Here is a 26,067-nt window from a genome sequence, read left to right as displayed (position 1 = left end):
GCTCATCAAAAGCTAGGTGAATTAGTCTCCCAGGCTCTTTATGCCAGGCATGTTTGTGGTTCTAATTATATAAGTTAATATCAATAAACTAAAGAGAAGAAAAAGACAACTACTACTATAAAAATTAAGCTGAATATTTTTAATTTTTAAAAAATATTTATTTATTTTTGAGAGAGACAGAGTATGAGCAGGGGAGAGGCAGAGAGAGAGACACACACAGAATCTGAAGCAGGCTCCAGGCTCTGAGCTGGCAGCACAGAGCCCGATGTGGGGCTCAAACTCACAGACTGCGAGATCATGACTTGAGCTGAAGTCGGATGCTTAACTGACTGAGCCGCCCAGGCACCCCAAAATTAAGCCGAATACTTCTGAAGACCTAAGTATTTGAAAATAAATTTGCTATTGGGTTATGTTTGGGCTCAAAGCTGTAAAAGATCAGAAAACAATCATGAGGGGCACTGGGTGGCTCAATAGGTTGAGCGTTGGACTCTTGATTTTGGCTGGAGTCATGATCCCAGGGTCATTAGAATGAGCCCCACGTCAAGCTCCATGCTGAGCGTGGAGCCTGCTTGGGATTCTCTCTCTCTCTCTCTCTCTCTCTCTCTCTCTCTCTCCCCCTCTCCTGCTCATGAATGCTTTCTCTCTCTCTAAAATAAATAAAATGAAAAAATAAACTGAAAAAAATAATCATGAATATTTAGAAAGCTTTTATGTTTGGTTTACTTTGAAAGAATTCTTAGGTTCTTATTGCACTTTAGAAAAGCTCAAACTAGAAATTACTGATTATAATGCATTAAGGTCAGAATTTATGCCAGGAAGATAAGGAAGAATTCTAATCACTGAAACTATACTCAAACAAAATGAATTATTACTATATTAGAAGACTTCAAAATAAATGCACATTTAAGTTAAAATAAATGATTAAGAAATGCACTGGGGGTGTATGTTTGTAGGTATGTAATTTCTGTGGCTTTATTAACTGACCTACTATTTCAAACTCAGGTCAAAGGATGACAGTTGCTCTGATACAGACGCAAAGAAACTACTGTGGGAAGAGAATAATCTAGATTGGGATAAAGAGGTGGCCTTTGCTTGGTGCTTAAAGGAGAGGAGATATGATGACTGATAAATACAGGATGGGAAGAAGGTCAGTCTGGGTTAAGAAAGAAGATACTCATGAGCAAAATATAGTGGGGACTGTATAAAATGTGTTTAAGAACTGGTAGGAAGTCAGGTGTGATTAGAGGTGTGTGTGAAGGGAGGTTGTGGCAAGGAGGATGGAAACAAGGTGTCTACTCTGGGTTGCCTGGAAGACTTTAAGACACAACTTTATCTTAGAGTGTTTTATTAGGAAAGGGAGTGGAGAAGTGGGACCACAAAATGAAGACAGACTTAAGAAGGCTGTGATATCAGGCAAAGTTTTATATGGTGAGCAACTTGCTCAGTCCCACAGGGGAGCTTTGGAGACAAGACAGATCACATGTCAGAGCTGTCTCAACCAGAGACAAGGGAATCAGAGTGTTTATTATGTATGTTCCTTCACCCATCACTTACTGATCAAGGGCTCTGCCCTCAACCTCCAGGAAACTTACTCAGGCTGCTCTGGCTTTCCACTCCCACAGACCAAGACCACATCAGCAGCTTAAGGGCTGGCTCCTCGCCTACAAAGACTGGTAGGTGTTGGCTTATGTGAATGAAAGCCATGGGGAACCACATATGCATGAATGTGGGGGTATAGGTAGAGCACTGGCATCCTCCTCTGTTACAGAAGGCCGGGCCATATCAAGGGGCCACTAAGTACCAGGGTGATGGGTTAGGATTTATTCAAACCATATCCATAAGCAGTTGGGAACCAGTGAAGGCAGAGGACCAAGCAGAGGTGTGGCGTCATCAGGTAACACCTGTTATCGTCTGCATTTTGAAAAGAGAGATCCACATTCCATCAGAGTTGAAAGCGGAGTTTCTAGTACATTTATAGGTGTAAGGTGGTGGTAATAAATTATGGACAAGTGTCTGCCCAAACTGCCAAATACAGAGAGAGCCTTTTAGCTAGGTAATAATTTCACAGGAACTTACATTTACTCTCTGCCTGAAGGTAGAACAGAGAAGATTTCCTTGGAAAACACTTGAGCTTGCTGTTGGTTTTCAAAGCTCCTTGTTTTTATAATAGCACCTTCTGGGAAGACATGAAAGGCAATTCATACTGACAAACACTTCTTGTCTAACTACCTAACATGCCTTTCAGAAAGATAATGAGTTACAGCTAAACAAGCTAAACAAGCTAAACAAGCTCATGTCATGCAGTGAAATAGAAGTTATACTGTGAAACTACAGTACGAGTGACGTCTTGAGCTCTTTCTCTGTCTGCACCAGCCTCCTCACCAGCTTAGTGCTGTAAGACCTAGCAAAGACAAAGGCAGGTGGCAAGGGACTTTCACTAACACAGAGTCAATAAGAAATAAGGCACTCTGTCCTTCCAGTATTCCCACTGCAAAAGGATGTCATTATTTCCAAATGCTTAAAAGGACTATTAATTCTGATCCTCTATCACTAAAGAAATCGGTTCTCTGCAGCTTACACTTTACCTCCTCAGCTGGATAATCTACAAGAAAACATCAAGACTCCGGGCTGCTCATCCTGTAGGTACAGCTGATGAAGTGACTACTGCCTTGAAGCGTCTGAGACAGGAGACTGAAAATGAAGTGACATCTCTCATAGCTGTAACTACAGAGCCCACACAGAGCCCAGCTCCTCCTGAGGACAGGCCACTAAGGGACAGGAGGCAGTGTACAGAGTTATAGTGCACCTGCCCTCCCCATTTCTGGAAGGCATGGCACCTAAGCGAGGCCGAATCTGCAGGCTTTCCTCTATGCGTGTCAGAGACACTTATATGTATCCATAGGTGTCATCTATTTCTTTGCAGAGAAAGATGATCTGGATTAGAGACGTGAACTATATTGAGTTCCCCAGAAGCTGACTCTGAAGTGAGCATTCTTATGCACGTGACTTATTAAGAATTGCTCCCAGAGTGCCGATTCGATGAGGCACATGCACCCCACTGTGACCAGCAGCACTGTGACCCTAACTATGGAAAGAGCCTAAATGTCCATTGACTGATAAATGGATAAAGAAGATTGGGTGTGTGTGTATACACACACACACACACACACACACACACACACACACACACAGTGGAATATTACTCGGTGATCAAAAAGAATGAAATCTTGCCATTTGCAAGAACATGGATGGAACTAGAATGTATTATGCTAAGCGAAATAAGTCAGTCAGAGAAAGACAAATATCATATGATTTCACCCATATGTGGAATTTAAGATACAAAACAGATGCACATAAGGGAAGGGAAGCAAAAATAAGATAAAAACAGAGAGGGAGACAAACATAAGAGACTCTTAAATACAGAGGACAAATTGAGGGTTGCTGGCGGGGTGTTGGGCAGGGAGAAGGCTAAAGGGGTGAGGGGCATTAAGGAAGGCACTTGTTGGAATGAATACTAGGGGCTATATGCAAGTGATGAATCACTAAATTCTATTCCTGAAATTATTAGTACACTCTATGTTAACTTGGATTTAAATTTAAAAAATAAAAAATAAAAATAAAGCACTCAACAAAAGAATTGCTCCCAGGATAGACCAGCCAAGGGGCGATGGGAAAAAGGTCAGGGAAGGAGAGGAAGCCAGGCAAGGGCATAGCCTGATCCAGCAGCAAAGCTGTAGAGTCTAAGTAATGCCTTGGGGCACCACTCCTTTTGCCGCCCCCCTCCCCCCACCGCTCTCAGGGAATTAACTGTGCTTTCAGACTCCCCCATCTATTAGTTATTGGTAAAGGGTTGCTTTGTGGCAGGGCGTATGTAAGCTCCTAGGAGCTTCTGGCTCTCTGCTCACGTGAGAAAAAGCTACAGCAGCCTGAGGAGAGGCTTCTAAACAGAGACTCAGGTGAAAGCTGTTGGAGACAAAACTCCTAACAGTCATGGTGAAAGGAATCCAAGGTGACCTGGTAGAGGACCAAGGAGTCAGAGCTCCTTTCTCTGGAAAGACATTAAATGCAATCAGAACTTTTGAGCAGGCTCAGAGAACTACTTCTCCCTTACGATAGAAAGTGAAATCACTCGGTGGTAATGTGAAGGTGATTGCCATGGAAAGTGGTTGGTCCCTGAGCACAGAGGATGCCTGGGAGAGCTCAGATAGCGCCCCAGTGCACATCCTTCAACCATTTCCGGGCAACTGTCTGGAAGCCTCCAAGTTGTTTTCCAAATAGCCCCTCTGTGTTTTAACGTTAAATTTATGACAGACAATTTTATGTATTGAAATGAATGTTACTTGTCCTTCATCTGTGTCCTGCATCACATAATGTCTCAAACATTTTCTAACTTAAGAGTCTATGGTGCTCACCCATTATGCACAAAAGGAAGACAGTGATAGGAGACTGTGAAGTCAGATTAAGTGCTATCCTTTATTGTAGGGCTTGTCATTCAATTCCAAGAGACTTAGTGTTGTAATGACCAAATATTTCCCCTAGTTCATGTCAGGGGAATGCTAATTCTACTGTGGACTTATTTCTTGTTAATATTGCACTTCCTATTTTTATCATATTTATGTGAGTCATGGGCTTGCAGTTATTTTAAGGACTTTTATTATATTTTATTATCACTTTTACCCCAGCCCAAATATACTTCCCGAAGATTTTCCATGAATTATTCACACCAAGCTTAAGGTCTACAATTATAAAACTCCACCAGAAAGCTGTATGTAACTTCTGAGCCTCAATCTCCACACATAACAAGGAAATAATGACACTTATCTCACAATGTCTGTTGCACCTTTAGCTGTGAACAGTGCTGCTATTGATGATGATCAATGCATGTTTTTCTGTCTAGCATCAACTCACCCACCATTCCTTTAGATTTCCTTTGGGGCCTTCAGGACCAGAGTATGTTCTGATCGTCTTAAGTCAGCTGATGTACCCCACCTCCCCGGCTGGCCACAGCAATTAGCTTAGGATGGGCAACTGATGTAATTAGAATGAGAACCAGGCCCAGGGCACTGGTTGGACTGCTGGAGGAGTAGGAAATCTTTCTTCTCCTGGACAGTGTGGTGCAAGCATGAGAGGCTTCCACGTGTTGTAGTGGCCAAGAGAAGCATACTGGAACCAGTGAGGGAAGCCAACTGCATGAGGTCTAAAAATGAAGCCGACAGACAGAAGAGAGACCAAGAGTGTCCAGGGCCTTGATAAGATTTGAGCATCTGGATCAAGCCATGCTTGATAATCACTGGCCAATAATTTCCTTTTATTTTTTGAGCAATATGAGCTGGGGTTTCTGTCACTTGCAACATAGGGACTATAATGTAACATAAATACTACCTAGCATTGACTCAGAGCTTAAAATGTGCCTCATGCAGTACTGTGAGCATCATATAGGGTGCTTCTTCAAGCCTCAGAACGTCCCAGTAAGATATATCCAATTATTGTATCACAAATGAGAACACCAAAGCCTGGGAAGTTAAATAATTTGCCTAAGGTCACACAGACAGTCACGAAGCCAGGACTGAACCCAGAAAGTCTGATTTGAGTCTACTCTCTTTACCATCATGTTCTTTTTGCCTCTCTGTATATAAAGAACAATCTTTGGTTACATAAATGTGACCTTTTTTTTTTTAATCTCACTTTTGACTTAAAAAATTACTGTAGAGAGACTCCGTTGCATAGAGTGAATCCAAGGTACTGCTGGTCTCGTTCAGAACATGCTATATTGCACTTAATTTCTAGAATCAGCTTTAAGATGGTTTTTCCGAATATAACTCAAGACCTAGGTTATGAATCTCAAAAGTGGGAATGTAGAAAACCAGATACTTTAGCTACTGGTTACTTCCTTATGTGAGCCAAGGCAAGATCACTCCTGCTTCGGTCTGTCTGAATAGTGGAGAATCAGGAATAGAATGCTTTGATACCGATTGGCTCTATGGATCTGTTTTTGCTTATGTGAAATTGAGTACTTTCTATTATGATAGGATCACATAATGCGTTCCTTTTGTTTATCCATGGAGACCTTCAAATGATGAATACATTTTTAGCAAGTCAAATTAATAATATACACGATGATGTGACTTGCATTATACAGTCTGTATTAAAGGAGGAGTTCCAAGGAACAGATTTACGTTTATTTTATTATTTCAAAATTAGCTGCACTAATCTGTTCAGATTATCACTTGAATATTAGACGTCTTCAGATTCTTTAGGCCTATGACATCAATTTTGTTCATAACTTGTCTCACTGCAAAACTGTTTAATTAATCTGGAAGCATTTCCTACCTTGGGCTGAAGCACAAACCACTCATCACTTGGATTTTCAAAATTCCATGAGTCAAAAGGAATCTCCACCTCCCCAAGGAAGCTGTTACGTCCAAATCGATCATAATGCCAGACTGAGAGCTGCAGAGTTCTTGTTTCCAGCTGGGTATGGCTGATGGTGTACTGCAAATGAGATTCACAACATCACACTCCACATGGAGGGCTCTGCCCAATTCTACAACGGGCTGAAATGTATTTCCACCATCTTTCGGATATGCATTATGAACCTTATAATATGAACAACGTTATATATAATGCATACACAATACGCATTATAACGTTATAATATGAACAACAAACACAAAAACTTTTTCTTTGTTTACGCTACAACTGGGGTTCTATTCCATAAACTGATTTTGTGTTAGACCTCGCTCTAAAAGATATTTCAGCAAATCATTGAGGACAAAGTCAGTAAACTTCAAATATATTAATAAGTGATGAAGCTTGTCTCCTTTCCAGTTTTACTTGGGTTTCATTTGCTAATCATTTTTCCAACATCTACTCTGTAAGCGTAAGTTTTGATATATCAACTCTCCAACTTTTTTTTTAATGTTTATTTATTTTTGAGAGAGAGAGAGAGAGAGAGAGAGAGAGAGAGAGAGCGCGCGCGCACACTAGCAGGGGAGGGGCAGAGATGGAGAGGGAGACACAGAATCCGAAGTAGGCTCCAGGCTCTGAGCTGTCAGCATAGAGCCCGACAAGGGACTCAAACTCATGAACCGTGTCATCATGACCTGAGCCGAAGTCAGACACTCGACCAATGGAGCCACTCAGGTGCCCTCCAACTTCTTTTATTTTATTCATAATGAGAACCCCCAAATCCAGAAAAGTGTTGTCAGTGAGTGTGGGGAATAAGCTTAGGAGTTCCAGAGCCTGCACTGATGGGTTAACGAGGCATAAAGAATTAGAAAGTCATAGGATGAACACACCCAAGTTTGGGGAAACAAGATTAGGTAAACAGGGCAAAGTCCCCCAGTATAGGACAAAGATATAGGAATAGAAAGGCCTCAGGATGAAAGCATGAAAACTGAGGTAAACAAGATTAGGAATTCAGGGTGGAAACGTCCCTCAACTTAGTACAACAGCAGAAAGCTGCTTTCACAGGAAGGAAGGACCAAAATAGGTAAGCAGGTAAACAGGACTTTAGACCCCAGCAGGGCAAAGTTGCCAAGAGTGGAGCTAATTAGCAAAAGAAAGGTGCCTTGTTGGCCCTGAGGTAGCATGCTCGGTCTTTCTTGCACCCTAGGCCAGTTTAGGTAAACAGGTGGGGCCTCGTGTATGCTATAAACAACCTTATGCCCAGCACCAGAATTTTGTTTTGTATTGACCCAAACCCCTAACACCACATATCTTCAAAACTCCCTTGCCCCCATGCCCATGAGTTAATGTTCACAGTTTCATTGTCTCTTTGTGCACACCCATCAGGTTTATAAGCCTTCCTTTTTTTTTTATTTTCAATTTTATTTTATTTTTTTAATTTACATCCAAATTAGTTAGCATATAAGCCTTCTGATCCTAATAAAAACGGAGCAAGGACCCTTACTCTGGGCACTTTTCTCCTCTGGGACATTAGTCTCTCTCACATTTCAATCCTGCATCTGCTCTCTTGCTGGACAAGAGAGAACTACAGACCCAGAGTCTACAATAAGTGAGAAACTTGCAAACACCAAACTCCATAAAGGGTAGCATAAGTGCAGGAATAAATAGACAAATATGTAGACTGAGCAGAAAGAAAATATTGCTGGGGTAGCTTTTCTTTTTCCAGCAGAACATTATCCACTGACTCATGCCTACACACCCTCAAATCTCCTGCTTGCAACTACCACCTAAGACACACTTCAGACCTCTTCTTAATCTTGGATTGACATCCTTACCTGTCCTTACTTTTCCTGACATGATTAACCTTGGCTTCCTGCTTCCTGAATTTGCCAGGTCACTCTATCTATTCTGCTTGGGCTCAGCTTTGCTATCCTATTATGGCCACTGGATTCACCCCCTGCCTATATTCATTCGTTTTCATTTTCATCTATCTTCTTATTGGCTCCTGCTTCTAAACGTGACCCCACTGATGGATGTTCCCATTCACCAATTTCCCGCTATGGTGGACTCTGACTCCATCACTCTGGGCACAAGGTCGATAAATTTCCCTGCAACTAGCAATAACTTCTACATTCCAGTCTCCTCAGATCGTTCTTACCAGGCTAGATTGGCCCAGGGTGAGAGAAGGGGTTGTCACATAGAAGCCCATGGGGAAAAGTAATGTCTCTAGGATTGGAGACTAGCCAAATCCGACCTTGCATCTCCACTGTTCATTACCCACAAGCCTAAATTTAGCCAAATTCTGAAAGCCAAGGGTATTACACTAATTTATTCACATTCTACTTTTCTAAAAGATATTTACGCCTGGACATGCAAATCCTCCAAAGTTACTTTTAAACCCAATGAGGGTGTAAACAGTATCACCTGAGTTAATATGAGAGTGCACGTACTTACCTTTAATGTCTCGTTGAATTCTGGATTGGTGCCTGTTCTGATCTTGGTCTTGCGTTTATTGTTTCTGGACTTGTCAGGGAGAAGGTACGACTTGACATAACTGTAAACGATAACACATGAAAGTAATTATTGGGAAACTTACTTTGCAAGAAATAGGGGCTTCAGCGAATAAAAGAGGTGAAGGGAATAGGCCAGCACACATGAGAAACCCAAAGAGAATATAGTCTGCACAGCAGGACACCTTAAAATATAACTCTGGACCTTCAATAAGAGAAAAGTAGTATAGTGATAAATAGTGTGGGCTCTGGAGTCGATCCAACTAGGTCTGAATCACTCCATGCCTCACTGGTTTTGGTAAACTCAAGAAATTACTTAACCTCTCTATGCCTCAGTTTCTTCATCTGGAAAACTGGGATAGTAACAGTAACTATAATATAATTAATATATATAATATATAATTAATATAATAATAATTAAATTGGTTGATATGTACAGGGAGCTGACATATTATACTACTCAATAAATGTCATCTGTTTATAGGATCAATGGTCTCAGAAAATACCACAGGGTTGTATTCCTCTCCCTTCAGATGTCAGGCCTTAAGATGAGTGGAATCAATGGTGATGGGTAAATGAAAGAAAATGACGGAAAAGAACAAATAGGAAATAATAACCTGATGTCACAATAACAATTCTACCCAACACCTTGTGTTGAGCTATCCCAGGAGTCTCTTGGAGCGGGGGCATCCAAGTCAAGGCAGACTTAGAAATGTACAAGACTGCAATGTACAAGATGGTGAAGCGCATCTACCAGAGCTCTAAATGACCTGTTTCCATGCTACTCTAAATGACTATATTGGTCCTGAAGCCCGCTGATAGTTAGCTGAGGAAGTAGGTAGACCAAACTATTCTCTGATCTTAAGACACTTGGAAACAGCTTCTTTGAGTTGTGTATTGAACCTAGGTCACCTATTATGAAGGAAAGGGGTAACATAACACAGCAGGCCTCATTGTGCTGTCCTTAGAAACGCTTGCTTACAAGGTTAGCGGTTGGCTGGCGTCTGGAAACTTGGATTCCGGGAGGATTCTCATCCCTTCCAGAACAGATAAAGGGGCTCACTGTGACTAAACTATGTGTAAAAATAATATGGCTTATGCAGAACACCTGCTCTCCTTCTGGGACACTGGAATTTTGGTATGTGACCAGCTGAGTCTCTAAATGAGCTCCTCTGGTGGACAACATTGTACATATGCTGCCATAACTTGTTGCTGGGAAAATTAAGCACATCCTGTGTAACTCCAGTGGGAAAAGACACTTGGAGGTTTAAGCCTGGATTCTTTAGAACTTCACCACATATGGCTTTTTTCTTTGCTGATTATCACTACATGTGGAGTTCCGGGAGTCCTCCTAGTAAACCAGCAAACCTGGCAGTGATCTTGGGAAGCACTGACACATCTTTCATCTAGTTCCCTTCCAATGTGTCATGGTCCCCATCTGCCTCCCAGCTGATACCTGGAATCCTAAGAGCCTCAAAATTGTCCTTTTGAGTCATTCAAGTGGGTTAACAGCTTGGTGATTTTCTCTGGAGGTTCTCCCAGAACAGGACACTCACACGTCCTGGGGTGTGCCCATGTGTCAGCCAGCCTCTATCTCAAACAGCTGCCTCTGCGTAAACTACAAATGTGCCAGTCCTGAATCACGGTGACTAACAGCTTTTTAAAAACTCAGAGGGGCGCCTGGGTGGCGCAGTTGGTTGAGCGTCCGACTTCAGCCAGGTCACGATCTCGCGGTCCGTGAGTTCGAGCCCCGCGTCAGGCTCTGGGCTGATGGCTCAGAGCCTGGAGCCTGCTTCCGATTCTGTGTCTCCCTCTCTCTCTGCCCCTCCCCCATTCATGCTCTGTCTCTCTCTGTCCCAAAAATAAATAAACGTTGAAAAAAAAAAATTTAAAAACTCAGATAATCACGGACAAAATCATTATATGTACACCTAAGAGAATATCTAGAAGTGTAGCACAGGAGAAAAGGGACAACCTCCTGAAAAGGCTCCGAATCAAGAGGAAAGCTAAGAGTCTTCTGAAACAAAAACACACACACTGACAAAGGAAGCAGGGATTGAAAGAGTCTGAGGTATATGCTATATGCTTACGCATCTGTCCTCTGTTTCTTTTCATCTCCTATGGCCAGATTTCTGCAATTCTTGACAAAAATGTAGAGCCCGCCAGTTTTGTAGCAGTAGCTGATGTGAAGAAGGATTTCACCACTGACCTTCACGTTGCCATAGTCTCCTGTTTCGCTGTAAACACTCATCATGCTGTTAAGGCTGGTCTGGAATAAACGAGATGAAGACAGGTGTCCAGTGTTATTCTCATTGTTTCCTCACAGAAGCCACCCCCTTCATTCAATTACAATTCTTATTCGTTATAATGAGCAGGAAGGTGTAGGGTGAGAGAAGAAAGCAAAAATCACTTGTTTTGCCTGTTTTTCTGGTATTGTATAAAGTCCAAGCCTGGGAAGGGACAAGAAGACTTAAGGAGCATTAGTAAGGAAGGCAGGAAACTTGCTGAGAAGGGAAGCATTGCCTTTCTGGGTGGCAAATAGCCTTTGTTTATTCACTTCTCATGAATACGGGGTCACTGAGGCATTTCTAATCCCACATCCTCTCCTGATTCATGTAGCTTTCACCTTTCTCACTGGTAGGCTCAAGGTCAGTCTACTTCAAGGTCTAGAATGCACCCATCAGGACAAAGAAAAGCTCATATATTCTGTGCTAGCAGGAGACACAAGGTTTCCTCTCTGACACCCCCAGAGAGCATCCCATCAGTCTCTGGGAAGCCGTAACTGCAGCTTTAACAAGGGCAGGCCAGAAGAACATCATATACCCTTGGCTGTTGTGAATTCCCTGAGCGGCTGTTGTGGTCACACGGGTAGTATGAGACCAGAACTCTGTAAACCTCTACAAAATAACAACCCACAAAATCGAAGAGTAAGCAAAAAAATTACACACCAACCAACAAATAAAATAAAATGTGAGAGGAAAACAGTCCAAATCTACCAGAATGAATAAATGGCAAGGGACATATTTAAATTAAATGTAACAAAAGTATCCTTTAGTGCCCAAACTGTATCTTAGCAACACACCTGTCACAAGAGACCACTTGAAAGGCTTTCATGAGTGACCCAGTAGTTTCAAAAGCCCTGTCTGTGAACTGGTGGGAAGGATTATAGTAAGTACAAAGGGAGCCCAAGCTCAGGCTTCCCACTTTTCAGAGATGCCTGACAAAAGTCATCATGTTCCTCTAATTACTCAGAGTAGAGACCGATCAAAGAACAGGATGTGGGTGACGTGGCTAGCATCTCTTCTCAGCTGGAGTCTAGGGCTTAAGAATTCCATGATTACTTAAAAATGATAATTTCGGGGCGCCTGGGTGGCTCAGTCGGTTGAGCGTCTGACTTCGGCTCAGGTCACGATCTCACTGTCCGTGGGTTCGAGCCCCGCGTCGGGCTCTGTGCTGATGGCTCAGGGCCTGGAACCTGTTTCCGATTCTGTGTCTCCCTCTCTCTCTGACCCTCCCCCGTTCATGCTCTGTCTCTTTCTGTCTCAAAAATAAATAAATGTTAAAAAAAAAATGATAATTTCAAGAGAGCCAGTGAGTGATCTAATTTGTCTTTCCCAGTCCTAAAACGAAACAAATTTTTCATAATAACAGGTGGCTTTGAGCAGTGCTTTTCAAACTTTAATTGCACATAAATCACCTGGGGATCTCTGTCAAATGATGATTCGGGTCCAGTTAGTCCCCAGTGGGGTCTGAGAGTCTGCTTTTCTAACAAACGCCTAGGCCCACAGCTTCCAAAATGTGTACTGAGGCATCCCAGAGTACCACAGCACATGCACAGGGGCAGTACAGGATATTTTAAAGTTTCAAGGGAAACACAGCGACATCTATCAGACATGGTGCAAACTGTTTACAGTAGTTCACGATGTCAACATTAAATCACAATTTATTCTTTTCAGGTAAGTCCTAACGGTGTGAAGCTGAGTTTTTGACAGTTGCCGTGAAAAAAAAAAAAAGTGCTGCATAAAAATCAATGTGGAACAGGAAAGAAAAGAGGTGCTGTTCAATCAGAGTCCAAGATTTGACAAGTTGTGAAGTGCCCAACAGGCAACCACATCCCATTAGTAAGGAATAAGAGCTATTTAAGAGTGGAATAAAAATATTTTTCTTTCAATTTATGTGTATTATTGTTCCACCTGTCTACTAAGTGGTTAGCATAGCAGTGCTTATTAAGTTTTTTAACCTAACCGATGTGGAGAACAAAGGCAAAAGAAATCTAGAAAAAATTAAATTTTCCGTTTCAGCCCATTGACAAGTCTGAGACAGGCAGGGTGACTTTCCTCCAGGAACTCAACTGCCTTGATGCTAATACTTTGCTAGAGGCAAAAGGCAACCTTAGCTTGACATCAGCCTGACCTCCAGGACCCTGTAAGTCTCTAACATAAAAATCCCTTTGGAAACTTCCTTTATCTCTACCCACCGCTCCCCCTCTCCCTGCAAGATACATGTTAGCAATCATCCTCCAAGCATACGGCCCCCTGGTATACATCTGAAGGGTCTCGTGACTAAGGTTTTACTAGACTATGTAAATACCCTTACCTTTCACAGCAGCTAGCCCCTCAAGGTCCCGGAAATCTTGCTTCCAAATTCCTTAGAGGCTTATACTATCCCTCACCCCCTCCCACTTTGAAAGTATATAACCAGTCCACTCCTCACACCCCCAGTGCAGCTCTTTCTGCCCACAGAAAGCTCTTCCTGCCTGTCCCTGTGCTTTCACAAAACCACCTTTTTCCACCAAAGACATCTCAAGAATTCTTTCTTGGCTGTTCACTCCCAGACCCCAACATTTCACATCACTAACTACTCGATACATGGGTTGGTCAGGTGTTATTTTTGGCTCAGGAGTAGGATCAAAGAATCACTAGGGGTTCTGTGAATGGACAGTGTGAGAGTCTCTGCCCTACGGGATGCGATGTTGCTGGTGCATAGACTATGCTTTGACTTTCAAGGGCTTCAAGAATACGCCTCTACTCCCTGTTACAGAAGACGAAACTCTGGCCTCCAGAAATTACTGGCAGAGCCAAGGCAGGAAGCAAGATCTTCAGATTTTTAGTTTGAGGACCTCCCTACCATGCCTCCCCACTAAGTTGTGTCGACATCACATCCCTCAGTAGCCACGTTTTCAAAAAGGTCCTCAGTAAGCAGGGGGACCCTATAGATAGAAGAAAATGTAAGAACCCACAAATGCTGGAGCTTGGGAGAAATTAAGGCAATTTTGCTCCTAACCAACCGGTATGCTCTTAACCAAGTTAATGTGATTTAAAATAGAGATGTTCATTTCAAAGAGGTTTCGTAAATGGTAAATCATTTTGAACCATGTGTCTTTTGACTGGCACTCAGGTTCTCATGTTTAATGATCTTTTCTTCCCTTGGACTACTTGGATTCTGATAATGTTGTTTACCCTTTAAAGAGAAACTCTGGTTAATTACACACAAGGCAGGAAAAGATAAATGCTGGAAAATGTGCCCACCTTATCAGATTTCCCGTACCATGAAATTTGTGAAGTATGGTTGGAAAGAAGGCAAAGGAAAGACTGAAAACTCACAGTGTCTGAGTCAGCATCAGGGACGTTCAGGTAGGTCCACTTCCTGTCAGAGCCTGCTGGAGAACTCTTTAAGAAAGTCACCCAAAGGTCAAAAGGAAAAGGGTATTAGAGCAACAGACAGAAATCAGAGAAGCAAAAAAAAAAAAAAAAAAAAAAAAAAAAACTACAGGCATATACACATAGATGGATATGAGGACACGGGGGCTCCTAAAGCCTACTTCTCAAGCAAAGCCTTGAACATGAAAGTAAGAAGGGAATTTATTCTACAGGCAGTGAAAAGCTATGGACATTGTCTGAGTAGGAGAGAAACCCGACTGGGTATGTATTTGAGGAAAACGACTAGCAGCAGCATGGTGGACAGTTGGGAAATTGAGAGAACGGGGGCAGGGAAATAAACGTATGCAGAGAACTATGATAGTTTATAGGTTTGAGGTGATGAGAGCCTGAACTGGGGAGGGAAGATGTTTTAAAAACTGCGCGAGGACCATGGAAGGAGAGGGAAGGAAAAACCCATACAAAATTAGACCAAAAAGTTTTCTGTGGCCAAAAGGCAAGCAGATGATTATAATGACGTTTAACTCACTATCACACATATTCCCAAGAACATTCCTATCTCCTTTGAAAAAAAGTACAGAAAATCAACAAGAGAAAGAAGAAACTTCCAGTCACAGGCTAGATAAATGCTTACAGTTGACAGGCCACTTGCTAGACTGTGGGTGTTTGCCGAAAACCGTGAGGACACTAAGTCATTAATGCCTTCCCCAGTCTCTTCCAAGGAGTCCTAAGGAAGGAGGAGAACATCAGTGCTTTAGTTTCTTTCTTTCCTAGGAAGAGTTTTCACTTCCAAAACCACTTTGTTTTAAAATACCTTGAACTATTAGATACAAATACCTATAAATCACCTTATTCTGAGGTTTTTCTCTTTTGCTATCCATTCAACGTGAATTATTTCATCAGAGGATTGGGGTCTCCCTCCTACTGGTGCTTGTTTTATGAAAAGAACATGAAATTTAGAATCGCACAAACCTGGGTGTTCAATTTCTACCTCCCTGATCTCTAAGCTTTGGGCAAGTTACTTAAATTATTTAACTAAAAAGAAAATGGGTTTATGCATGTGTGTATACTGTCAATATGGGGAAATAGATCTTAAAAATCTCTCCAACAGAATTAACTCTTTTAGACACTGGCTTCTTGTCCAAAATTCCAGATTCTGCTTTTCTTCTCCTACATGATAAAGTGGTTTTTCCTTTGGTTAATCATGCAATGCATTTTTACAGTAAAAATTTGCAAGCAATATAGATAAATATAAATTAAACTCAGGACTCCCACTAATATCTTAATGATCAAGTTTCAATAGTTTTATGATATGTACACACACATGCCTACATACACAACCACACATAAGTGGAATATATCATGCATACTTTTTTTTACACGAACACCTTGCTTTTTTACTTCTCCTCTCCTCCGTTTCCTCTCACCCCAGGTTAAACTAATATTTTATATATTCTATTCCATATCTCCTTATTTATGTGAAAAATCATATAAAATTGTGCACACAGAAATCTGAGCAGTCATACATAAGAATTTCCTTTAACCATGTTGTTATAAATTGATATATATATATACACACACATATATATATACACACACACACATATATACACACACACACACACACACATATATATATATATATATATATATATATAATTCTGTGCTTTAAACTCAAATTCTAAAATATCACACATGGATAAAAGTGCATCAAACATAATTGTACAGTATAATAATATTAAGTGATCGAGTAGAAGCCCCCTTTGTGCTCTGTCAATGTCACAGACCTCTTTCTCCCATCTTTGAAATAATATCTTAACTCTTATGGTAATCACATCCTTACTTTTCTTTCTATTTTTGCTACCTAAGCATTCATTCCTAAACAATATGATATTGTTTTGCCTGTTTCTAAATTGTATGTAAATACAATGAAATGTAAGAGGCTCTTTTGGGTTTTGCCTCTTTGTCTCAACATTATAGTCTTTTAAGAGTCATCCAAATTGTTGCATAATGTTATCATTTGTTCATTTTTATTTATTAGTCAAATGGTTTCATACCCCACACTTTATCCATTTTCTGTTGCTAAATGTTTGGGTTGTTTCCAGAGTTTTTTCTATCATTATCAAAGTTGCTATGAATATTCTTTTTTGGTTATTTTTTTGAGAGAGAGAGAGAGAGAGAGAGAGAGAGAGAGAGAGACAGACAGACAGACAGACAAAGAGCAAGTAAGTAAGTGCGTGCACACGAGTGGGGGAGAGGCAGAGACCAAATCCCAAGCCCACTCTGTGTGCTGTCCCTGCAGAGCCCATAGCAGGGCTCCAACTCATGAACTCATTCATTGCCCACCCCGGTCTGCTCTGGCAATCACCAGTTTCTTCTCTGTACTTACAGGTCTAGTTCTGCTTTTTATTAGTTTATTCATTTGTTTTTTTTAACATTCCACATATAAGTGAAATCATATGGTATTTGTCTTTCTCGGACTTTTTTCACATAGAATTCTGCCCTCTAGGTCCATCTGTGTGTGTGTGTGTGTGTGTGTGTGTGCATGCACATGTGTGTGTGTGTGTTTATATATCTTTATCCACTCATCTATGGATGGATACTTAGGCTGCTTCAATATCTTGGATATTACAAATAATGCTACAATAAATGTAGGGGTGCGTATATCTTTTCAATTTACTTTTTTGTCTTATTCGGATAAGTACCCAGTAGTGGAATTACTGGATTATATGGAAATTCCCTTGTTAATTTTTTTTTAATTTTTTTAATGTTTGTTTATTTTTGAGACAGAGAGAGACAGAGCATGAACGGGGGAGGATCAGAGAGAGAGGGAGACACAGAATCTGAAGCAGGCTCCAGGCTCTGAGCTGTCAGCACAGAGCCCGACGCGGGGCTCGAACTCACGGACTGTGAGATCATGACCTGAGCCAAAGTCGGACGCTTAACCAACTGAGCCACCCAGGCACCCCAGCCCTTGTTAATTTTTTGAGGACCTTCCATACTGTTTTTCACAGAGGCTACATCAATTTGCATTCCCACCAACAGTGCATGAAGGGTCCTTTTTCTCCACATCCTCATCAACACTTGTTATTTCTTGTCTTTTTGATTCTAGCCATTCTGACAAGTGTAAAGTGACAGCTCATTGTGGTTTTAATTTGCATTTCTCTGATGATTAGTGATGCTAAGCATCTTTTCAAGTGTTTGCTGGAAATCTGTACCTTTTCTTTGGAAAAATGTTTATTAAGTCCCCTTGCTCACAGTTTAATTGGATTTGAGTTGTATAACATCCCTCTATATTTTGGACATTAACCCCTGAACGGATAAAACATTTGTACATATATTCTCTCATTCAGTAGGTTGCCCTTTTTTGTTGTTGACAGTTTCCTTCATGGGACAAAAGCTTGTTATTTCGGTGTAGTCCCAGTAGTTTCATTTTGCTTTCATTTCCCTTGCCTGAGGAGACACATCTAGAAAAATATTTCTACAGCAGATATGAAAGAAATTACTTCCTATATTTGTTTGCTAGAACTTTTATGGTTTCAGGTCACACATTTAGGTCTTTAATCCATTTTGAGTTTGTTGTTGTGTGTGGTGTAAGAAGCTAGTCCAGTTTCATTGTTCTGCATGTTGCTGTCCAGTTTTCCCAGCACCATTTGTTGGAAAGACCGTCTTTTCCCCCACTGCATATTCTTGTCTCCTTTGCAATAGATTAATTGACCATAGAAGTGTGGGTTTATTTCTGAACTCTACATTCTGTTCCATTGATCTATGTGTCTCTTTATGTGCCAGTGCCATACTCCTTAGTACAGATTTGTAGTAGATCTTGAAATCTGGGATTGTGATACCTCCAGCTTTTTCTTTTTCAAGATTGCTTTGGCTATTCAGGGTCTTTTCTGGTTCCATACAAATTTTAGGATTATTTGTTCTAGTTCTGTGAAAAATGTTGTTGGTATTTTGGTAGGGATTGCATTAAATCCATAGATCATTTTGGGTAGTATGAACACTTTAACAATATTGGATCTTCCACTCCATGAGCATGGAATATCTTTCCATTTGCTTAAGTGCTCTTTCTTTCATCACTGTTTTATAGTTTTCAGAGTGTAAGTCTTTCACCTCCTTGGTTAATTTTATTTCCAGGTATTTTATTATTTGTGGTGCAATTGTAAATGGGATCATTTTCTTAATTTCTCTTTCTGCTACTTCATTATTAGTGTATAGAAATGCAACAGATTTCTGTGTATTAATTTTGTATCCTGTGACTTTACTGAATTCACTCATCAGTTCTAGTAGTTTTTTGGTGGAGTCTTAAGGGTTTTCTATACACAGTATCATGTCATATGCAAATACTGAGCATTTTACTTCTTCCTTATCAATTTGGATGCCTTTTGTTTCCTTATTGTTGTGGCTAGGACATGGAGCACTATGTTGCATGAAAGTGGTAAGAGTAGACATCTTTGCCTTGTTTCTGATCTTAGAGGAAAAGCTCTCAGTTTACCACCATTGAGTATGATGTTTGCTCTCAGTGTTTTCATATATGGCCTTTATGTTAAGATATGTTCCCCCTAGTTTCCCTTTGTTCAGGGTTTTTATTATGAATGGATATTGTACTTTGTCAAATGCATCTGACGATCATATAGTTTTCCTTTGTCTTGTTAATGTGATGTATAATATTAATTAATTTGTGAATAATGAACCATACTTGCATCCCTGGGATAAATCCCACTTGATTGTGAATGATTTTTTTAAGTTTACTTATTTATTTTTGAGAGAAAGAGAGCGAGCGAGCAAGCGAGAGAGAGCGAGTGAGCGAGCAGGGGAGGGACAGAGAGAGGGGGAGAGATAGAATTCCAAGCAGGCTCTGTACTGTCAGCACAGAGGCCAGTGTGAGGCTTGAACTCAGGAACTATGAGATCATGACCTGAGCCGAAACTAAGAGTCAGATATTTAACCAACTGAGTCACCCAGGCACCCCGTGGTGAATTATTTTTTAAATGTGCTGTTAGATTTGGTTTACTAATATTTTATGGAGGATTTTTGCATCTCTGTTCAGCAGAGATATTGGCCTATAGTTTTCTTTTTGTAGTGTCTTGATTTGGTTTTGTTATCAGTGTAATGCTGGCCTTGTAGAATTCATGTGAAAGTCTTCTTCCTCTTCTATGTTTTAGAAATTTTGAGAAAAATAGGTATTAATTCTTCTTCAAATACTTGGTAGAATTCACCTGTGAAGCCATCTGGTCCTGGACTTTTGTTTGTTGGGAGTTTTTCGATTACTGATTCAATTTCATTGTTACTAATTGGTCTGTTCAAATCTTCTATTTCTTCTTGATTCAGTTTTGGTGTTGAAGTCCTTTACCTTTTGTTCATCTGGGCAACTCTGTATCTCATTCAGTTCTGAATAACTTTGCTGAGTATTCTTGGTTGTAGGTTTTTTTTTTTCCAGCACTTTGAATATACCATGCTACTCCCTTCTAGCCTGGAAAGTTTCAGATGAAAATTCAGCTGATAGACACATGGTATTTCCCTTGTATGTAACTATTTTCTCTTGCTGCTTTTGAGGGCACTTGTTGGGATGAGTACTGGGTATTATACGGCAACCAATTTGTCAATAAATTATATTAAAAAATAAAATTCTCTATCATTATTTTTTTCCACTTTAATTATTATGTGTGTTGATGTGAACCTCCTTGGGTTGATTTTATTGTGGACTCTCTGTGCCTTTTTGACATGGATGTTTATTTCCTTACCCAGATTATGGAATCTTTCAGCTATTATTTCTTTTTTTTTTTTTTTTTTTAATTTTTTTTTTCAACGTTTAATTATTTTTGGGACAGAGAGAGACAGAGCATGAACGGGGGAGGGGCAGAGAGAGAGGGAGACACAGAATCGGAAGCAGGCTCCAGGCTCCGAGCCATCAGCCCAGAGCCCGACGCGGGGCTCGAACTCACGGACCGCGAGATCGTGACCTGGCTGAAGTCGGACGCCTAACCGACTGCGCCACCCAGGCGTCCCTCAGCTATTATTTCTTTAAATAAGTTTCTGCCTACTTTTCTCTCTCCTTTTCTTCTGGGATCCCTATAATGTAAATATTATTATGCTTAATGATGTCACTGAATTCCCATAAGTTATTCTAATTTTGTATTATTCTTTTTTCTCGTTGCTGTTCAGCTTGCCTGCCTCCCACTACCCTGTCTTCCAGATCATCTATTTGTTCTTCTTCATATTCTAATCTGCCATTGATTCCCTCTAGTATATTTTTAATTTCAATTATGGAGTTTTCTAGGATCAGGAGTAGTTTCATAATGTTGGAATTAGCTGTTCTTTAAAGGTTGAACACAAGTAAGCTTTGAAACCATTTGATCTTATTGCCCCACCCCCTTTTGTGGTAGATTTTAAAATACTTTCCAGGTTTTTTTTTTTTTTTTACGCTAGTAAATAACAGTGAGCTTTAGAACCCAAGTTTCCTGGCTTGCTTTGGAAAATTATACTACTGTCATTTAACATTGTTTTATAACTTTCTTTCAAAGAGTTCAAATTCCATTATAGCAATTACAGAAATCAGAATATCAAGGTATTAGAACTAGAAGGAAACTTAATAATTTAACTCAACCTTCTGATTTCAAAAACGAGTTCACGTTTGCACTAATTTTTACATAATTTAATCTCAGTTATGAAGGTAGTTTATTAGGGGTAACTTGAGATGTACAAATGTTCATATAAAATATACAGTCAGATAAATCTGGTAATATATGATTTAGAAAATGTTAGCATCCTTCATTTTCCAGGTTTAGATTAAGTGATGTTAAGCCAGGAGCTGAAATCCCCAAGAGGTATTTTTTTTAGGGATAATCTTCACCCATTAACCTGATTACCAGTTAACTTTTCTAAATCATTCTTTTTTCTTTTTTTTTTTTAATTTAGAGAGAGAGAGAGAGAGAGAGAGAGAGAGAGAGAGAGAGAGAGCACGAGCACATGAGCAAGCAGGGGATAGGGAGAAGGAAAGAGAATCTCAAGCAGACTCCACATTCAACATAGAGCTTTAAGACGTGGGACTTGACCTCACAACAATGAGATCATGACCTGACCTTAAATCAAGAGTTTGACTCAACCAACTGAGCCACTCCAGGAGCCCTTCTAAAACATGCTTTAGTTGTTTTTATATATTGGTTGTGAAGACCAGTAGAAACAGATTCCCATATATTTTCACTTTATTCTCACCTAAAAGTGGGAAGGTTTGGAACAAGACCGTGCCCTTTCCTCATGATCATTAGACTTTCTTCCACATCCAACTTACCAAGTCTTTGTCTAAAGCCCCAGGGACAGACTTGCTTCTTATGTTTACAGTATTCTCTAAATCTTCTGGAAATGACCCACTCAAATCTAATTCAGATTGACTCCGGTCTGGAGGAAGGAAGAGAACAGGAGAGATATCAATCAGCTAATTTTGTTAGAAGATTTCATTTTTTTAAATGTTTGTTTAGTTTTGAGAGAGACACAGAGAGAGAGAGAGAGAGAGGAGAGAGAGAGAGACAGAGAGTGGGGGAGAGAGAGAGAGAGAGAGAGGGTGCCCATGTGAGCCAGGGAGGGACAGAGAGAGCGGGAGACAGAGGACCTAAAGCAGACTCTGCACTGACCGCAAAGACCTCGATATGGGGCTCAAACTCACAAACCATGAGATTATGACTTGAGCCGAAGTTAGATGCTTAACCGACTGAGCTACCCAGGTGCTACAATCTCATTTTTCATTGCCAATGTTTTATCATTATTTCCATTCTTTCTAGGCACAGGGCATGGAGTGTTAAGAAAGCAACAGTCAGAGAAACTTCATGCTGCTTACACTAACATACTTTTTTTAAATAGTATTTTCAAATTTTCTTTGACGACATTATCAACACCGATGCGTTTGGTTAAAGGAAGTTAAATGTTCTATTGTAAAATGCAAATTTTTAAACTAAGACTTCTGTTTTTCTCATAGACTAAAAAACTCTCACAGAACGGGGCCTTAAAATATAATGAGCTCTTAGAAAAAAATAAATAAAGCATTAATCATTCTTGACTTATATATTTAGAGAATTCACTGTGTTTTTACATTTGACATACAATGCTATTAAAGGATATAACAAATTTCTTTCACATAAAAAGGGATTGGCCATAGGAAAACTGAGAGAAAGTTCCATTTCTTCAGGCACAAGAATAGTCTTTCATCAGAGGAACATCTTGCTTTCAAATATGTAATTGTTTGAAATTTTTAAAAAAATTTTTATTTAATTTTATTTATCATTTTTTTTTGAGAGAAAGAGAGACAACACAAGTCAGGGAGAGGGGGAGACAGAGGAGAGAAAGAGAGAATCTTAAGCAGGCTCTGCACTCAGCACAGAGCCTGACGTGGGGCATAATCTCATGACCATGAGATCATGACCTGAGCCGAAATCAAGAGTCAAATGCTTAATCAACCGAGCCACCCAGGTACCTCTTAAAAAAAAATTTAAAGAACAATGCACCACTCAGTAATGCTGTAGACAACTTACTAAGACAAAGACAGTTCATTTACACAGAGTGGTGGTTCTATGTCAAAGCCCTGCTGGGATAGACATAGTTGTTCACTACGAGAAAGATTAAAGAGAGCAAGTTCGTACTTGAGTTTGAAATGGTAAATGAAACACTGCAGAAGTGCTTAGCACAGTGCCTGACACAGAGTATGTGATCAAAAAACAGGAGCTGTTGACTAGAAGGAGTAGAAATATAATCTATGAGGTTGGCCTGTAGACTAGTTAAAAATTTTTCTATTAACAGGAGAAACAATTTTGCAGTCCTGAACAAAATGCAACAAGAACCACATATATTTAGAAAACCCTTTGTGAGCTACATGACTAGGAAAGACTCCTCAACTCAGCACACAGAATCTAGCCTCAGGCTTTATGCAAATATCATCATTAGGTAACAGTTAACCTTTCCACGTTGAGGATTCTGTCATGATTGTAATTCTACATAAGTGACTACTGCAAATGTCTCTAAAGAATTTTCTTATTCGTAGGTAATAAAATTGCAACATAAATAATACCTGTTTCACAGGGTTGTTGTGATGGAGAAGTGAAATGATATACAGTATTTGAATGTACCATCCGAATGAAAAGGGTTATTACTCACTTTAATGCAGCTTACAAGGAACTTTTTATTTAAACCACAGGATAATTATTCTTTCTAGATATAGGGCATTTTAGACCATCATGTCTACTGAACTATCATTTCCCTGAATTCTGGAAAAGTGTTATCTTTCTACCAAATGAACCAATTATATTTCCTACACTCCTATACTGATGTTTGGTATAGCTCTGAAACTTGACTGACAAGCATATACACTTAATGAATGGATTTTGCATGAATGCAGGAGGCTCAAGGTGTCACCTGGGTCCACATTTAACCTGTTCTTATGGAATGGACCTACCATCACGGGTCAAGGGACAGATGATTATTTTCTAAAGCATGAAATATCCATTTAATGTCACACAAGACTGTCAATTCCAAATGACTTAGTCAAGGGTGCCTGGGTGGCTCCGTCAGTTATGCTTCCAACTCTTGATTGTGGCTCAGGTCATGATGTCAGGGTTTGTGAGATGGAGCCCTGTGTCAGGCTCAGCGCTGACAGCGTGGAGTCTGCTTGGGATTCTCTCGCTCCTCTCTCTGCTTCTCCCCTATGTTCACGTGTGCTCTCTCTCTCTCTCAAAATAAATAAATAAATTTAAAAGAGAGTAGTCATGCTGTAAATACCCACCTGAGGAGAGGGAGACCTCAGACACTGCTATGGACGGTGTGCCAGAAGTGTTTCTGCGACGACTCTTTGCGAGGTCGTCAGATGTGCTTTCAAGGGCAGCCAAATCCATGGAATTTTCGAAACCATGTTCCTTCTCACAAAGTAAAAATGAAAAAAGAACATTATGATGACTGCAGTTTACTTTCAAATCATATTAATATACTTCAGTATAACCACATTTATGTTGTATTACTCTTTAGGAGGGGCTAGTTAACATTAGCGGTGGGGGGTCCTCTTCAGGGATCCATATAACTCTAAAACTTACTATCAATAACCGCTCTATAAAACCCATTTGTTAATTAGGACAAAAGTTGTTGCAAATAATTTTACATTCACAAAACTGCAAGTGTTCCAATATATAATTAGCAAGAAAGATGATATAGGTACAGCTCCAATCTTAAATGAACTCTATATAAGAATATATAGAGGGGCGCCTGGGTGGCTCAGTCGGTTAAGCATCTGACTTCGGCTCAGGTCATGATCTCACGGTTCTTGAGTTCGAGCCCTGTGTCAGGCTCTGTGCTGACAGCTCAGAGCCTGGAGCCTGCTTCAGACTCTGTGTCTCCCTCTCTCTCTGCCCCTCCCCAGCTTACACTCTGTGTCTCTCTCTCTCTCTCTCAAAAATAAACAAAACATTAAAAATTTTTCAAAAAAAGAAAAAAAAGAATCTGGCTAGCTTTGCATCCTCAGAGTTATACACAAGCATAGTATTCTGTTTTCTCCCATATTTGTCCCCATTCTCAACACTCTCTTCCCCCAGTGACCCCCTACCTCCTACACCCCCATTTAACAGAAGACCGTGACCCACAATCCAGGTTAACACATGGCACAGAAGGGCTCCCAGGATACTGCCCCAGCCTTGCACCAGAGTCTGTTCTGATAGCTCAGTGCCTCTGCCATATCAGTTACTAAATATTTTGAATATCATTCCTTGTTAGGTTGCCAGCGAAGTAAGGGTAATCACCAACTATCAATGCACTTTTCTGGGTATGGAACACTACTGCTTGCTGAGCTTAGTATAAATATTTATAAATTTTAAATCTGCCTTTTACCTTATCAGCAAGTACAATTCAGACTATAAGTATTTAAAGAAATCTTCTATTTTTATTCAATCTGTCTGGATGCCTTTTGGCTTTTCCTTAAAAATATTTATAGAATCTGGCTGTTTACAGTCTCTGCTTTTCTTTTTTAAGTTTATGATTTATCTTTCCGAAGTAGCACTATAGGAAGAGTCGATATTTTAAATAAATATTTAGTTTTTATATTCAGTATTTAGATAATAACTATTTTTATTAAAGTATCATTGCCATATGATGTTAGTTTCAGGTAGATACCATAGTGATTCAACAATTCTGTGCATTATGCAGGGCTCACTACCATAAGCATAGTCACCATCTGCCACCATAGGATGTTATTACAATATTATTGGCTATATTCCCCATCCTCCACTTTTCATCTCCACGACTTAACTTATTTTATAAATGGAAGTTTGTACTTCTTAATCCCCTTCACCTATTTCACCCACCCCCTCATTCCCCTCTCCTCTGTCAACCACCAGTCTGCTCTCTGTATACATGAATCTGTTTCTGGTTTTGTCTTGGTGTGTTCATTCATTTTGATTTTTAGAATCCACATATAGGTGAAATTATGTGGTATTTTTCTTTCTCTGTCTGACTCCCCTTAG

At 40.1% G+C, this 26,067-nt stretch overlaps 1 protein-coding gene across 1 annotated transcript in view; it reads right to left on the bottom strand.

Annotated features, from left to right (window-relative positions):
- Window positions 1-26,067, bottom strand: part of SYTL5 (synaptotagmin like 5) — a 122,915-nt gene that overhangs the window by 14,407 nt on the left and 82,441 nt on the right. Inside the window, exons 8-14 of the mRNA XM_040468793.1 lie at window positions 24,345-24,474; window positions 21,867-21,973; window positions 15,210-15,302; window positions 14,522-14,587; window positions 11,009-11,187; window positions 8,863-8,962; window positions 6,331-6,492 (exon numbers count right to left, since the gene is read on the bottom strand). Coding sequence (XP_040324727.1) covers window positions 6,331-6,492; window positions 8,863-8,962; window positions 11,009-11,187; window positions 14,522-14,587; window positions 15,210-15,302; window positions 21,867-21,973; window positions 24,345-24,474 — 837 coding nt within the window. The remainder of the gene's footprint in view (window positions 1-6,330; window positions 6,493-8,862; window positions 8,963-11,008; window positions 11,188-14,521; window positions 14,588-15,209; window positions 15,303-21,866; window positions 21,974-24,344; window positions 24,475-26,067) is intronic.

The sequence above is a fragment of the Herpailurus yagouaroundi genome, unplaced genomic scaffold (genome assembly GCF_014898765.1).
Source record: "Herpailurus yagouaroundi ecotype Mexico unplaced genomic scaffold, PumYag 67793, whole genome shotgun sequence".
Classification (NCBI taxonomy): Eukaryota; Metazoa; Chordata; class Mammalia; order Carnivora; family Felidae; genus Herpailurus; species Herpailurus yagouaroundi.
The sequence above is the reverse complement of the archived record's forward strand: the minus strand, read 5'-3'. Positions and strand labels throughout refer to the sequence as shown.